The 16,648-nt window shown below is 44.5% G+C and overlaps 1 protein-coding gene across 1 annotated transcript in view; it reads right to left on the bottom strand.

Moving 5' to 3' along the window:
- Nucleotides 1-926: 926 nt before the first annotated feature.
- Nucleotides 927-16,648, bottom strand: part of SLC25A43 (solute carrier family 25 member 43) — a 34,900-nt gene continuing 19,178 nt past the window's right edge. The window contains exons 4-5 of the mRNA XM_079765590.1: nt 3,255-3,389; nt 927-2,205 (exon numbers count right to left, since the gene is read on the bottom strand). Coding sequence (XP_079621716.1) covers nt 2,005-2,205; nt 3,255-3,389 — 336 coding nt within the window. The 3' untranslated portion in view covers nt 927-2,004. The remainder of the gene's footprint in view (nt 2,206-3,254; nt 3,390-16,648) is intronic.

Raw genomic sequence — 16,648 nt, 5'->3', positions numbered from 1 at the left:
TGCTCATTACTGACCTCTCTCACCTGATGGTCCTGTTAATCATTGATTCAGTAAGTATACACAGAACCCCTTAGCAATCTTGCAAACAGCTGTTACCACATTATCATGCCTTTGCTTGTATTTGCTTTGTAATCATAGTCATTTCATGTATGTAGGTAAGTTTTGTTCCCGAAGACTGTAAGTTACTCCTGGGTCAATATTGCATCACACTTTATATAATTCCACTAAAGTACTTAGTCCATTTTGGTGCACACTGCCAGCCATAAAGCAGAACACTCCCTTCATAGCTCAGAGAAAATGCAAATAGCTGGAAGTTCATTTTAGGAACAGAGCTAGTCTTTTAAGAGTTGTTTTGAAATTAGAAAAAGGAGGCATATGCTTTTCCCTCTTTACTTTATTTTAAAAAAATCAAAACAACCGCTCCAAAAACATTCCTGTGTGTGGCAGTAGCAATAATTTAGCTATCTATTTCATCATACCTGTGGAAGAATGCACAGAAGATATGAGGTAAGTAAACTAAGGTTAAGATTTTAGATTTAGTTATAAATTTTTTTTTTTGCAGCTTTCAGAATGTAAAAAAGTGCTTCACCTCAAGGGAAATAAAGAATAATAAACATGAACTATTCACTCCAGGTAAAGAATTTCCACCCTCCAAACTCGAACGGATTGGGCTACTGATGAGATTTTCATGTGTATATTAACCGCTATTCCCCGTGAAACACTATCTGCCAGGGCAATTGGAAAAATGAGTTATTTTGGTATATTTCAATAGGACAAGGTTCTGTGAGTTTAAAGGTTTTGGCCAGTATATATTTTACCATAGTTTTATAACTCAGATTAGTAATAATAAATGACCAACACATAATTTTTATTTGGAAAATAAGTTTAATAGGGAAAATACTTTCAACATATTTGCGTATGTATAAATTAGTATCATAATATTAGACATTTTTAATGCAAAGATAGGCACTATTTGAAAGTATAGTTTTATAAACTTGACAGAACCTCCAAGGTGGAACAATCCAAAATTTGACTTTTTAAAAATCTGGTAGACATGATTAGCCTAAAGTCTTTGTTAAGTTATTTATGGGTTGTTGTTTTTTTTTTTTTTTTTTTGTATGTGTGTCAAATGCTCTATTTGATCCTTTCTACGCAACTGGGACATCTCCTGAGAATAACTTAAGTTGACTGAATAATTTATTTTCAGGGTAGGCTTGCAAAGCAAGTAAAAAAGACAGAGAATTCAGGCCACTTACACTATACATGACTGCAATTCAAAGAAGGTCTTTTGGGGCATAATTAGGCAGTCATGATAAAAACTGCTTTCCTGAAACAAGATTTAAGCCTGGGATGCTTCAAATTTAGCTAAAGGATAGTTCTACTATGATACTCATAACTTTTAAATGTTAAATATTTTCAGTTAGGGGGTATTGGGGGAATAAGGACACATATGTAACACCTTAATCAATAAAGAAATTTAAAAAATATTTTCAGTTAGCTTCTGAGAAGGCATAATTTACACTGTGGTGTGTGCACTCATAAGTCAGCAAAGCTTATGAGTTACAGAGCGAGTATATTAGGAAGCCTCAGGTCAAATTCAGCAAAACTAAGCTGATGTGGGTTACTGCAAGCTGTGACGCTGTGACTGAGAGCATGACGTGGCCTCTGCTCAGCCACTTCAACTACATGTTGCTTTGAGGTGTCATGAGAATGTCCTTTCTTTGGTATTGTGTAAATAGGACATATCATTACTGCTAGCTTTTGTTATAAAATCTGGTGGAATGCCATCAGGGGACAGTCATGTTGGGAAACCTTCCTGAGGTGCAGGTGTTCCCAGGGACATCAATTTGGAGCTCAGAGGTAGCATATGGCTGAGTCTTCTCATTTCCAAGAGCAGCAGACAGGAGTACCCTCTCCTCACTCCACAGTTGTGCAATTTTGAAGCTAAATTTATCCGTGATTGCAACACGCCTTCGGTCAGTGCACTTCTAGTTCCATTCAGTTTTAAAGAGTTGGTTTTCTAGAATTTAGTTTTCCAGTTTTGAAGAACTTCTTTAATTCCCGTAATTCCTGGGGTTTCAAACTCTGATCCACCCCTGGGGTCAATTTATAGCTCAGAGGAGACACAATGTAACCATTGTGGTAAAGACAGATTCTCTTGCAGAACTCAAAGGTACCAAACATAACTCCAAAATATGGAACTATCTGTTTAAAATGAAAATGAAAATCATGTTAAAAATCTTAAAAAGTGTCAATGTGTCTGCAATCAAGTTTCATCCCTGGTCAGAGTGCATGCGGGAGGCAGTCCATCGATGTTTCTCTCTCTCCCTTCCATTCTCTCTTTCATTTTAAACAGATAGTTCCATATAGAGTCAGGGTAAACTGAGTTAAAGGCTGTGGATAATACAACATAGTAATTCTTTTTGGGAATCAGAGAAGATAGGGGTGAAGGTGAGGAATGGCAGAGCAGTTGAAGGGCCTTGGGGAACACAGTTCTGGATTAATATGCACATATACAATCTGACACTTCTTGTCAACATATGCTTGTCTTGACTGAAACTATTTATGTGTCAATTAGTACAAGGTTTAGTCCAGAGTTCTTCTTTTTTCCTCATAGGACGTAATATGTGATTTTTTTTTATTTTTTCAATCCTCTCCTGAGCATATGTTTAGAGAATGGAAGGGAGGGAGAGAGAGAAACATCGATCGACTGCCTCCCGCATGCACTCTGACCAGGGATGAAACTTGCAACCTAGGTAATTGAACTCAATTGACCAGGAATTGAACCCACAACCTTTTGGTGTACAAGATGATGCTCCAACCAGCTGAACCACCCGGCCAGGGCAGTCTAGAGTTCTTAACCTTTTTTTTTTGGTCATGGAATTTTTGGGGAATACAATGAAAGCTATGAATCCTTTCCCCAGAGAGAGGCACATATGCACACACATCTGCATTTTTGCATACAATTTTAGGACGGGGGGGGGGGGGGTTAGGTTCCCCTTGGGAGTCCATGAACCCTCATGGTAGGAACCTGTACACTAAATGGTCAGCTCCTCTGGGATGGGGTATCAGATGCCCCAACACTGCACAGGGTCCTCTCTCTTCAGGGCTGACAGCCAGGCTGCACTTGAGGGCCTTGGGCTACCATCAATGCTAGAGGGGTCATTTCCATGCAAACTGTCCTAGGCGTGGCAAAGGAACAGGCAAGAACTATAAGAGGCAGAGAAACAGTAGAGACTGACCACTCTTCTCACCTTCAGTAAATTGGCTGCCAATCCATTCCAGAGCCCCAGTACCCCATGGGCCTTCACTATCTGCCGGAAGCAGTCCGTGGCTCCTGAGAAATGGACATCTACTCCTCCACAGCGGGGAAGGAAGGGGCTCTGAGCCTGATGGGAAATAGAAGATGGGATGAGGTGATGTAATCACCAGGAAATAAATGTTCTAGTCAAACTAGCTGAGGTCTCAAGTCTGGATTCTGGATGCCATGCTCCTATCCAAGAGGATGGCAAAGAAAGGCTGTAACAGGGCTCTTCTTGTTCCATGGGCTTAAAATGAATATGAACATGAAGTAAAGTCATGGCACATTCTCACAAATTTGTGGCTTATTTTGCTTGGAAGGAAGCAGCCATTTTGGACAGACTCAACTTTACACTTAACGTTCCTTCCCAACTTATGCCTTCTAGACATGCTCAACACACAACTCCCATGTACTTAACCTTTTTAAAGTGCTCCCGTTTACTTGTCTGATTCATCTCCTTGTTTATTGTTTATTTTTTAAAAATAGTAACAAACTCACAGATACAAAGACATCAATTTTTATTATTTTTTAAATTTATTGAGAGAGAGAGAGAGAGAGAGAGAGAGAGAGAGAGAGAGAGAGAGATTTGTTGTTCCACTTATTTATGCATTCATTGGTTGATTCTTATATTGCCCTGACTGGGGATGGAACTCATAACCTTGATGTATCAGGATGACGCTCTAACAAATTGACCTACCCAACCAGGGTCTCATTCTCTTGTTTAGACCTCTACTGTGGCACAGTCTATCTGGCATGAGTTATTTGGGTACAATATCTGGGCTGGCAGCCAATGCACTTAGGGGAGCAGGTACTGGGCCTTCCTCCCTGTTCTAGCTCTTCAGGGCCTAACATACTTCTTTGCACATATCAGGCAACTCAGTAAATGTCAAAACAAATTCTTCTGAATATCAGTGTCACTAGTAGCTTTTCACAAATATAACTGTTTACCTGTGATCAGGCTCAAATAAGCTACATGAATGGTCATAAAGTAAAAAAAGATGGCCAATATTTATTGAGTGTTAGATGTCAGGCATTATTACACTGAGTCCTTTACATGTTCCAGCTCACTTAATCTTCCCAAAAACCTCATGAAATAGGTACTATTGTCTTACTAGCGCAATTTTATAGATGACAAAATGGAGTCAGTGAAAGGATATATCTCCAAAATCACAGAATTTAATAGACAAAGCATCAACTTGAATTTGGGTCTGTTTGATGCGGAATGAAGCCCTACACCACTAAGCTACCCTGATGCCCAGCACTGAGCATGCTATCTTAACCCTTGATACTCTGCTTACCACACATCAACAATGAATGTGGCTGCCATAGCATGTACACTGAATAAATTCTTTATACAAAGACTGGAGCTCATAGTGTGGTGTGAATCAATGCCTCTACAAGTGTCATCCTAAACTGACATTCACAACACAAAAGAAAACATGCATTGATGGTTGCTTCCTGCTATGGACTGAATGTTTGTGTGCCCCCACAATTAATATGTTGAAGCCCTAATCCCCAGTGTGATGGTATTTGGAGCTGGGGCCTTTGGCAAGTGATTTGGTCATGAAGGTGGAGCCCTCATGAATGGGATTAGTGCCCTTATAAAGAGACTTAGAAAGAGGATCTCTCTCACACTACCAGGTGAGGACACAGCAAGAAGGTGGCTGTCTGCAAACCAGGAAGTGGGTTCTTGCCAGACACTGAATCAATCTACTGCCACCTTGATCTGGGACTTCCCAACCTCCAGAACTGTGAGAAGTAAGTGTTGTTTAAGCCACCCAGTCTATGGTATTTGTTTAACAGCTTGAACTAAAACACACCCCAAAAAAGAAGGAATGGTAAGGCTATATACCACTGCTTCTCAATCCTTAGTTACATGTTAGACTAACCAGTGATGCTTTTCAAAACCATCCATGGCCCAGCTGAAGTGGCTTAGTGGTTGAATGTCAACCTATGAACCAGGAGGTCACAATTGGATTCCAGGTCAGGGCACATGCCCGGGTTGTGGGCTCAATCCCCAGTAGGGGGAATGCAGGAGGCAGCCTATCAATGATTCTCTCTCATCACTGATGTTTCTATCTCTCTCTCCCCCTCTCTAAAATCAATCAAATATATTTTAAAAAACAACCATTCATGCCCTAGCTGGTTTGGCTCAGTGGATAGAGCGTCAGCCTGCAGACCAAAAGGTCCCGGGTTTGATTCCGGTCAAGGGCAATTACCTTGGTTGCAGGCTCCTCCCTGGCCCCGGCCCTGGTTAAGGCTCATGCAGGAGGCAACCAATCGATATCTCTCACATCGATGTTTCTCTCTCTTCCACTCTCCCTAAGATTCAATGGAAAAATATCCTTGGGTGAGGATTAACAACAAAAATAATAAATAAATAAATAAATAAATAAATAAATAAATAAATAAATAAATTAAAAAAACCCATCCATGATTGGAATCACTCCTAGAGACTGTGATTTAACTGACCTAGGTTTAGGCATGGATATCAGCATTTTGGCAAGCTCCTCAAGTGGTTCTGATGTGCAGCCAGGGTTGTTTAGGCCCTCCAAAGCACAAGGCTGCTCAGGACTCAGACCAAATCTCCTAGCTTGCTGCTGATACTGAGAGTGCTTGGGAAAAGTACATGGGCCCTAAAGTCCGACTGCTTGGACTGAGTCCCTGCTTTGCTACTCACTAGCTCTGTGGCCTTAAGCAAATGCCTGACCTTTCTGAGCTTCAATTTCCTCACCTATCCAATGGGGTAATAATAATACCTACCTTATAGGATTGTTGTCAAAATTAAATGAAATACATACAAAATGCTTAGAACAGCATTTGACATATAGCAAGCACTAAAAAGTAACCACCATTATTAATATCACTAGTGACCCAGCGCGTGAAATCACGAGAGACCCAGACCCCAGGGAAATCGCACGAGACCCAGGACCCCAGACCCCACCTCGCTGCGAGACCCAGAGTCAAGTCCCCGCCCACCCGCATGCGCCTCACACGCAGCCCCACCCACCCTCGCACACCTTGCCGCACAGGCTGCCTCCTGGTGTCTGGTCTTTGGTTGTTGTGGCGTTAGGGCCACTGGGTTTTTGTAATATAGATTATTATTTATTATCTAAACTTGGAGAAGAGACAAGTATGCTGAAAACTAAACCAATCCACTAGACTGGAATGTTAGACTGCCATTTGCCCAAACGGTATCTTACTAATAAAGAGAAACGAACATGTCAGGCTGCTAGTCACAGGACCTCAACTTAAACACTCCCACATGATCCCAGGCAATTATCCCATAGATATCTAGTTTAGTTCTATAGATCCCAGGATGGGCATGCTGCTTTTTTTCCCCCTTTGAAGTTTGTTACTATTTTGCTTAGAAGACTAAAAGTGAAGATAACAGGAGGATTAAAAATTGGTAAAATATTTCTAAAACGTAACAAACCAACTGACAAAATTATATTAAACTAGTAGCCCGTTTGCACGAAGATTCGTGCAATAGACCTTCATTCGCTTGGCTGCCTGCACCAGTTTTCTGCCGGCACCAGGGACCCAGGCCTTGGCTGTGGCCACCGCCTTCTGCCTTTTTCAGGGTCGGGGCTTGGCCCCGGGCGGTGGCCTTGGGCTCTGCGGCACCCAACATCCTTGCTAAGGATCGCAGGAGCCGACCCCCAGTGGTTTCCTGCGATCCGTGCAGGCTGCCCACTGGTGCCCAAGGCCGGGAAAGCCTCCGCCCCAGGCTTTCCTGGCCTTTGGCTCGCTGCACCCAGCGTCCCTGCTACTGATCACAGGAGCCGACCCCCAGTGGTTTCCTGCGATCTGTGCAGGCTCCCCGCTGGTGCCCAAGGCCCGGAAAGCCTCGGCCCCTGGGACCCCCGGGAGCGGCGGGAGGGGCCGCGCCATGCCCCCCCAGGTGGCCGATCGACCCCCGGACCCCCAGGAGGGGTGGGAGGGGCCGGGCCACGCCCTCCCAGGTGGACTATCAAACCCAGGACCCCCGGGAGGGGCGGGAGGGGCCCGGCCACGCCCCCCCGGGGTGCCGATGGGCCCGGCCACGACCCCCGGGGTGCCGATCGCCCCAGGCACCCTGGGGAGCGGCGGCATGGGCCCGGCCATGCCCCCCCGGGGTGCCGATGGGCCCGGCCACGCCCCCCGGGGTGCCGATCGCCCCAGGCACCCCAGGGAGCGGCGGCATGGGCCCGGCCACTTGGCACCGCCATCTTGATCTTCTCAACGGCGGATATGCCACCCGGAGTCCCGCCCCCAGCCTCCTGCCTGCCCAATCATGGGCATAGCGGAGGTGCGGTCAATTTGCATGTTTCTCTATTATAATATTAAATAATTTGTAAAACAATCAATAAATAGTATAAAAGTAGGAAAGAGGAAAAGTACACTATAAAATATTTTTAAACTAAAATGATAAAATGCAGTCAATTGCAACTCATACTCAATATGTGCTAACTTTTGATAGCATTGTAAACTTTCTTTTTTGGTTTTCAGTATATTTTTCTGTTTATTTCTTTTAAAAAATCTTTGTTGAGAGTATTACAGATGTCCCCCCTTTCTTCTCCCTTGTTCCCCATACCCCCTGTTCCAACCCTACCCCAAGCCTTCACCACCTATTGTCTGTGTCCATGGGTAATGCATACTAGTATATGCATATAAATTATTTGGTTAATGTCTTCCGCCCTCCCCCCCCCCGCCCCCGCCCAAGCCCCGAGATTTGCCCGTCTGTTCCATGTTTCCAGGGCATGCTGCTTTTGCAGCATAGCACCATATGAAAAAAATCAGAGGAAACAGGTCCTATTCCTGGCTCTGCCACTATCTATATAACCTTGACCAAGTCGTTTAGTTCTTTGAATCTAAGTTTGTTCACATGTCAAGTGAGGAAATTGGAATTAAATGACCTTGAATGCCCTTTCTTGATTCTATAATCCATGCTGTTGACCCTACTGTACGTTCCTGACATTAAGCCTTCAAACCTGCCATTTCCTCTGCCTAGCTGAGTCTCTCTTACTGATCAGAATACATATCACTTCTTCCAGGAAGTCTTCTCAGATCCCCAAAGTCAGGAGCCTAGTAAACACATTTGGTCACCCTGTACTTCTCCTTTATGGCATGTGACACACTCTGTAATGATCTGGTGTATAATTATTTCTTTCATGTGTACTGCCCCCGATAACCCTGGCCTCCTGAGCTGTAAATACCATGAGGGCAGTGACCATGTCTGCCTTGTTTGTGGTTTTATCCTCAAAGCCTACCAACATGCCTGGCATGCAGCATGTGCTTAATACATATTGGGGGAAAGAAGAAGCAAACTTGCAGTAGATCACAATAAAAGACAAATACTTGAAAGAAAGCCAAGCATTTGATGGTTTCTGTGATAAACTTCACAGAGGCCTTCCAGCAGAGGTAACATTTCAGGTTGTTCATTCTTTCCACGAGTACTGAAATAAAAAATATTTTTTAAAATATATAAAACTCATACCCTTTGACCAAAGCAATCCTACTTCTAGGAATTTATTCTACAGATATATTTGTCCATGTGAGAACTGATGTATTTTTTTTGTATTTATTTATTTATTTTTGTATTGTCTAAAGTTTTACACATAAGTTTCCTTTTTCCTCAATTGACCCCCCCACCCAGCCATTCCCACGCCAGGCAAGCCCCCACCGTCCCAGTGTCTGTGTCCATTGGTTATGCTAATTTGCATGCGTACAAGTCCTTCGGTTGCTCTCTAACTCCCCCCTCCCCTTCCATTTGTCTCTGGATCTATTCTTGTTCATCAAATTATGTTGATCATTATATCCCACATATGAGTGAGATCATGTGATATTTATCTTTCTCTACTGGCTTATTTCACTTAGCATAATGCTCTCCAGGAGAACTGATGTATTTTTAAAAAAATATATTTTATTGATTTTTTACAGAGAGGAAGAGAGAGGGATAGAGAGTTAGAAACATCGATGAGAGAGAAACATCGATCAGCTGCCTCCTGCACACCCCCTACTGGGAATGTGCCCGCAACCAAGGTACATGCCCTTGACTGGAATCGAACCTGGGACCCTTGAGTCCGCAGACCGACGCTCTATGCACTGAGCCAAACCGGTTTCGGCTGATGTATTTTATAAGGACTTTTGTTGCAGCATTATTAGTAACGGCAGAAAATTGGAAATAAATTAAATGTCCACTAATACGGGGCTAGTTAAAGAAACAGTACATCTATTATGCTAAGTGAAACAAGTCAGACAGAGAAAGACAAATACTGTGTGATTTCACTTAAAAAAACAACAAACAAATTCGTAGATGCAGAGAACATTTTGATGGTTGCCAGATGGGAGGGGGATTGGGGAGATGGGTGAAAAGGGGAAATGGCTAATATCCATAACACTGACACCATCAAAATGCTGGTGAGTGTGTGGAGCAACTAGAACTCTCATTCATTGCTGGTGGGAATGCAGAAAACCGTATAGCCACTTTGGAAGACAGTTTGGCAGCTTCTTACAAAATGAAACATTATGTTAGATCTTGGTATTTACACAAATAAGTTGAAAAGTTATGTCCATACAAAAACCTGCACATGGATGTTTATAGCAGTTTTATTCATAATTGTCAAAGCTTGGAAACAACCACGATGTTCTTGGTTGTCCTTAGGTGAATGGATAAATAAACTGTGGTACATTCAGACAATGGAATATTATTCAGCATGAAAAAGAAATGAGCTATCAAGCCATGAAAAGACATGGGGAGAACTAAAATGCATATTACTATGAAAAAAGCCAATCTGGGTGTAGCCACTGTGGAAAGCAGTATGGAATTACCTCAAAAAATTAAAAATGGAACTACCATATGACTTAATGATTCCACTTCTAGGAATATATCTGAAGAAACCGGAAATACCAATTTGAAAGAATATATGCACCTCTATATTCATTGCAGCGATATTTACAGTAGCCAAGATTGGGAAGCAGCCCGTGCCCATCAGTAGATGAGTGGATAAAAAGCTGTGGTACACCCTAGCTGGTTTTGCCCAGTGGATAGAGCATTGGCCCGTGGACTGAAGGGTCCCAGGTTCGATTCTGGTCAAGGGCACATGCCTGGGTTGCGGGCTCAATCCCCAGTAGGGGGCATGCAGGAGGCAGTCCATCAATGATTTTCTCTCATCATTTATGCTTTTATCTCTCTTTCCCTGTCCCTTCCTCTCTGTAATCAATAAAAAAATATTTTTTAAAAAGCTGAGGTACATTTACACAATGAAATACTACTCAGCCATAAAAAATAAGGAAATCTTACCCTTTGCAATTGCATGGATGGACCTGGAGAGTGTTATGATAAATGAAATAAGCCAGTCCGAGAAAGAAAAGTACCATATGATTTCACTTATATATGGGATATAATGAACAAAGTAGACTAGCAAACAAAATAGAAACAGACTCAGATACAGAGAACAGAATGACAGCTGTCAGAGGGGAGGGGAGTTGGGAGGCTGGGTAAAAGAGGTGAAGGGATTAAGCAAAACTCACACATAATTCATAGACACAGACAACAGTATGGTGATTACCAGAGGAAAGTGGGCTAGGGGGAGGTAGAAGAGGGTAAAGGAGGGGATAAATGGTGATGGAAGGAGACTTGACTTGGGGTGGTGAACACACAATACAATATACAGATGGCGTATTATAGAATTGTATACCTGAAACCTATATAATTTTATTAACCAATGTCACCCCAATAAAGTCAATAAAAAAAGAAATGATTTAAAAAAGAAAGTAAAAAGCCAATCTGAGAAGGCTACATACTGTATGATCCCAACTATATGACATTCTGTAAAACTATGGAGACAGTAAAAAGATCAGTGGTTGCCATGATTTGGGGAAGAGGGGAAGGGTGAATAGGCAGAGCAGAGCATTTTTAGGGCAGTGGAAACACTCTGTATGATACTATAATGAAAGATACAGGCCACTGTTAGACATAAGCAGAGAAAGGACAATGGGCCAGGTATATATAGAAACTCACCAGGGCAGAAAGCTCCAGATGCCTAGCAAAACTGGGAAAACAAGAACCTTGCCCCCAGGGTAAACCTTTTCTCAGTCAGCATATCATTGGTCATGTGGTTTGGGCCCCTGATCTTTCATATCACTGGTCAGGCAGTTTAGACCCTCTGACCTTTTCCTCTCAACAGATAACTTCTAGGCCTCGGTTGTATTTCAGCTCCAGGCCCAGAAAAGCAGCAAAACCAGACAATTGGCTCTGTGGTTGCCTCAGGACCAGCTACATTGACTAATAACCCCCTGCCCTGACACCGACCAATCAGTAGAGACCATGACCCTGAGAGAGCACACCTGGAAAGCTGATAAATATTCTATTGAGACCCTCCCCTGAGGACTCCCCTAAGATTTACACCTGCAAAAGAGAAATAAATATGCTCAGGATGGAGGACCCAGTGTGAGCTCTCCCTCCAAGAAGCATGACTGTGCCAATCCCCCATAGGCACATATCCCCTAAACTCTATGGGACCCCATGAGACTTGCAACCAGGAGAGGAGTGGGCAGTGGCAGCTCGTCCTGAGCTAACCCCCTGAACCTGTCTCCAAGGTCCCCTATTCTCTGACTTCCCAGTGAGCCAAAGCAGCCCAGCCTAGGCTCTCCTGTTGCTTCTTCTATGTCCTTCCTTGTTTCATTGTTCTAGGTATATTTTTGCTGCCATCATGGACCCAGTGCCCTTTGGCTCAGTACTGTGTAGCCCTTCCTTTTGGATATCCCCATCTTCCAGGCCTTTTCCTTAAATAAGGTCAATTTTCTTTAATCACTGTCTGAGATGGCTATTTAGCCTGTCCACACATTACCGACTTAACTTTTCAGTCATTATACATTTGTCCAAAGCCATAAAATGTACACCACCAAAAGTGAGCCCTACAGTTAACTATGGACTTTGGGTGATTGTGATGTGTCTAGGTAGGTTCCTCAATTGTAATATGTGGCCGCTCTGGTAGAGGATGTTGGTAATGCACTGCACGGGCAGTGAGTGTGTGGAAAATCTCTGTAGCATCTTTTCCATTAAAAAACATTTTAAATTAAACTAATTGGAATACAATATTTTATTCATTTCAGGTGTACAAAATGGTGATTTGAAATTTATATACCCTACTAGAGGCCTGGTGCACAAAATTCGTGCGGGGTGTGTGTGTGTGTGTGTGTGTGTGTGTGTGTGTGTCCCTCAGCCCAGCCTGCACCCTCTCCAATCTGGGACCCCTCGAGGGATGTCCAACTGCCCATTTAGACTTGATCTCACTGGTGGGATCGCGCCTAAAGGGGCAGTCGGACATCTCTCTCACAATCCAGGACTGCTGGCTCCCAACTGCTCGCCTGCCTGCCTGCCTGATTGCCCCTAACCGCTTCTGCCTGCCAGCCTGATCACCCCCTAACCACTCCCCTGCCAGCCTGATCGATGCCTAACTGCTCCCCTGCCGGCCCGATTAACCCTAATTGCCCTCCTCTGCCAGACTGGTCACCCCTAACAGCCCTCCCCTGCTGGACTGGTCACCCTGAACTGCCCTCCCCTGCTGGCCTGGTTGCCCTCCAACTGCCCTCCCCTGAAGGCCTGGTTCCCCCAACTGCCCTCCCCTGCAGGCCTGGTCCTCCCCCAAGTGCCCCCCTGCAGGCCTGGCTCCCCAACTGCCCTCCCTTGCTGGCCTGGTCGTCCCCAATTGCCCTCCCCTGAAGGCCTGGTCCCGCCCCCCCCAACTGCCATTCCCTGCAGGCCTGGTTCCCCCCAACTGCCCTCCCCTGCAAGCATGGTTCCCCCCAACTGCCCTCCCCTGTAGGCCTGATTCCCCCAACTGCCCCCCCTGCAGGCCTGGCCCCCCCCAACTGACCCCCCTGCAGGCTTGGTTGCCCCCAACTGCCCTCCCTTTCAGGCCTTATCCCTCCCAATTGCCCTCCCCTGCAGGCCTGGTCCCCCTAACTGCCCCCCCCACAGGCCTGGTTGCCCCCAACTGCCCTCCCCTGCAGGCTATCTTGTGGTGGCCATCTTGTGTCCACATGGGGGCGGCTATATTGTGTATTGGAGTGGCAGTCAATTTGCATATTACTCTTTCATTAGATAGGATGATGTGATCACCATATGTCTATTAATCATCAATCACTGTGCAAAGTTATTACAATATTACTGGTTATATTCCCTGTGCTGTACATTACATTCCCATGGCTTATTTGTTTTACAACTGGAAGTTTGTCCCTCTTATTCTCCTTCATCTTTTCACCCATCCTCCACCCCTTCCTGTCAATTTTGAGGTCAACCTAAAACTGTTTTTAAAAAAGAAGTTGAAAAAGGCATTTAACCCTTTGCACTCACTTGCTTTTTTCTCGATTCCTTTATTCTAATGCTAACCGTGTCGAGTCACACTCGACATCTGAGTGCAAAAGGTTAAAAGGAGAGATAAAAGAAAGAAAAGAAACAAAAGTAAAAGAGTCTGCTAGTTGGAGCAAACAAGAGCTCAGAACCCTTTGCTTGTTATTTGGAAATGGCATTATCTTCTGTGGACATATAAGACACAAGCCGGAGATGAAGCTGTCCAATTCCCAAACCATCTGAGGGCACACCTCCCTGGAAGACAGTTGTGGTGGGAGGCTTTTGCCATTTGGTAAATCCCCAATTATCAAATAAAAAAAGCCAATCATATTGAAGTAAAAGAACCTTTTTGTACTGTGAACCACATGGCCCAAGTTTCTCTTGGCAGAGCCAGGTGCCCAGAGCTGGGACGCACTAAGGCTCTGCAGTGGGGATGCCCATAAAAGTGGGTGTAGGCAGCTGCCCCCAGCATGGCCTGCCTCAAAGATACTCTCCATCCTGGCTGAAGTTGGAGCCTCGTGGTTCAGCAGCAGGCTAGAGGGCTGACCAGCTGCTCAGAAAGCCCGGGATAAGGGAGCGGGGAGTAAAATAATGGACAGCAGGTTAGTATTCTGCTTGGAAAGAGAAGACAGTCTGTTCCTGTGTGATGGTAGGGGGTGGGGTGGGGAAACAAATAGTGCAGCTGGGCCAGGCTAGAGAAAGCAATTGAGATGCAAGTGAGGGAGCTGCTGGAGCTGCCCAGGAGGAGGCCAGGGGAGCTCAGGCAACAGTGGCTGGAAGAGCTCACTTTTAGTGTCATCTTGATTGGAGTGTGATCCACCAGGAAGGGTGAGGGAACAGATATGGAAGACGACCGTTTTCAGGAGACTGAGAATGTACAGATAGATGCATTACTTGCACATGGTGATCTCTAGGTAAATGCCTGTTAAAGGAACTCAACAAATAAATAACTCTCCTACTATCCCTGCTCATCATTATCTATAAAGTTGAAGGTCTTTTGAGGTTTTGTGATGCTAACTCATTTGTGTATTCATAGCAATCATGGGGAACATAGAAACACATCTGGGCCAGCTTTTATCATTCTAATCAGGCCTTCAATGCCATGCATAGATTCTGAAGAGATGCTTCAAGAACAATAGAAACAGCACCTCGGCTTTATTGAATATTTATCATGTGCCTGGCTCTGTATCTGCATTAACCCAATTCAATGTCCTTTCTCGGTATATGAGCTAGGCACTCTGCTTCTCCCCATGGTGAGGAAGATGAGGCTCAGAGAGGGTTCCTGGCTTACCCATGTCCATGCAGGAGTAAGGGCAGAGTTGGCGTCCAAAGTCCACACTCCTGACCATGGAGCTACTCTACAGATTAAACCTTTAAGCCATAACCAATATACATATGCATGGACACAGACAATAGAGTAGTGAAGGCCTGGAGTGGGACAGGGGCTGGGTGGAGGGCGGGAAAAGGAGGGGGAATGGGGGACATCTGTAATACTGTCAGCAATAAAAAATAAAGTACAAATGAGCAGTTAAAGGATGCCCAGAAAAGTGGGTGTAGGAAGATTCATCAGCATGGCCTGCTGACAAGGTACCCTCCTTCCCATTTCTAAAAGTGGCTTGAGGCCAGCGGGGGATGGGTCTGCAAGCTCTAGGCACCTTCTGACAGCAGCTGCAGATGACTGCTCACAGTTGCGGGTCTTTCTCAGCTGACAAGCAGGCCTTTTCTGGGACCTTTGTTTCCCTTCCCCCTCTCTCTTCATCCCCACTTTGTAGGTGGGCTGGAAGTGGAGAGAGGGGTAAGCTCCCATCTTAGCTGCTATTACTTTTTAGCTGGAGCTGAAAGAAGTCTGCTTAGGACATTTTGATTCCCAGACTTTATCTCTTCAAAGGAGTAGGCCAGCTCAGGTCAGGAGAAAAGGGCAGAGTGATTTGACAAAGAGTGGAATGAAGGTTCCTCCCTGCATTCTCCTGGCTTGCCTTCTAGGGACAGTCTTGTTTCCATCGTCAACAACTGCCATCCCTACTGTATTTAGGGCATTCTATACCTTTTGAAAAAACACCAAAGGGGAGTGTTTTCCTTTCCCCATATTTTAACAATGATGCTCAAACAAAGCCACCCAGCCCAAGGAATATCCAGACATCTACCTGGAGCTGAAATGTGACCTTTTGTTCTCAGACTGCCAAGGCAATGCCACTGACTTAGGCAGAAGTCAGTCGCCAAAGGGGCCAGACCCCAAAGTAAGATGACAGCAAGGAGCTGACCAAAGCTGGACTCTTGCCTGTTTTTGAGATTACACACTATTTTGTGTGGTTTTTTTTTTCAACTGCTTTTGCAACGGTGAGGGGGAGCAGAGTTTGCCACCCCAAAATATGCTTCTTGGGGTATTAATTATTTTAAGCTGGTTATTAAGAAACAAAGGACTCAGAAAGTACCTTTGGCCCTCCCCCTTATCTGCCTAAAGGAATTCAGATAGAAAAACCTGCTTAAAGGAAGGGAGTATCGCCTTAGCATCAAAATAGGAACTAAATGTGGCAGTCTGTTAGACTCCTATATGTGTGTCCCATTGTTTCTGGGTGGCCAAGAAACAATTTTTCTCCACGTTTGCTCCTTCTTATCTCCTTATGAATTGCCTACTTTCCTTTTGAAGTCCCAGATCCCTGCCTCTCCTTAGCCCAAAATGGCACATAAGCCTCAACTGCCCAGTTGTCGTCAGGTCTCATATTCTGAGGGAACCCCTGTATGTACATATGTAATACATTTTCTCCTGTGAATCTGTCTCATGTTGATTTGATTATTAGTCCAGCCAGAAGAACTTAGAAGAGCAGAAGTAAAATTATTTTTCTGCCCCACACAGTGAGCTCCTAATTCTCAAGGTTAGGTTTTCTTCTCCCTCTTCCACTACTCCCAAGCCTCAGGCAAAACAACTGAAAAAAAAAATGAACTGATTACTTAGGATCTAGGAACAAGCCCCTGTATTTCTTCTGGTGGATGAAGCACAGGCCTGAAGA

Source organism: Cnephaeus nilssonii (genome assembly GCF_951640355.1).
Source record: "Cnephaeus nilssonii genome assembly, chromosome: X".
In the NCBI taxonomy this organism is placed as follows: domain Eukaryota; kingdom Metazoa; phylum Chordata; class Mammalia; order Chiroptera; family Vespertilionidae; genus Cnephaeus; species Cnephaeus nilssonii.
Note: the sequence above shows the minus strand (reverse complement) of the source record. Positions and strands in the feature narration are given on the sequence as shown.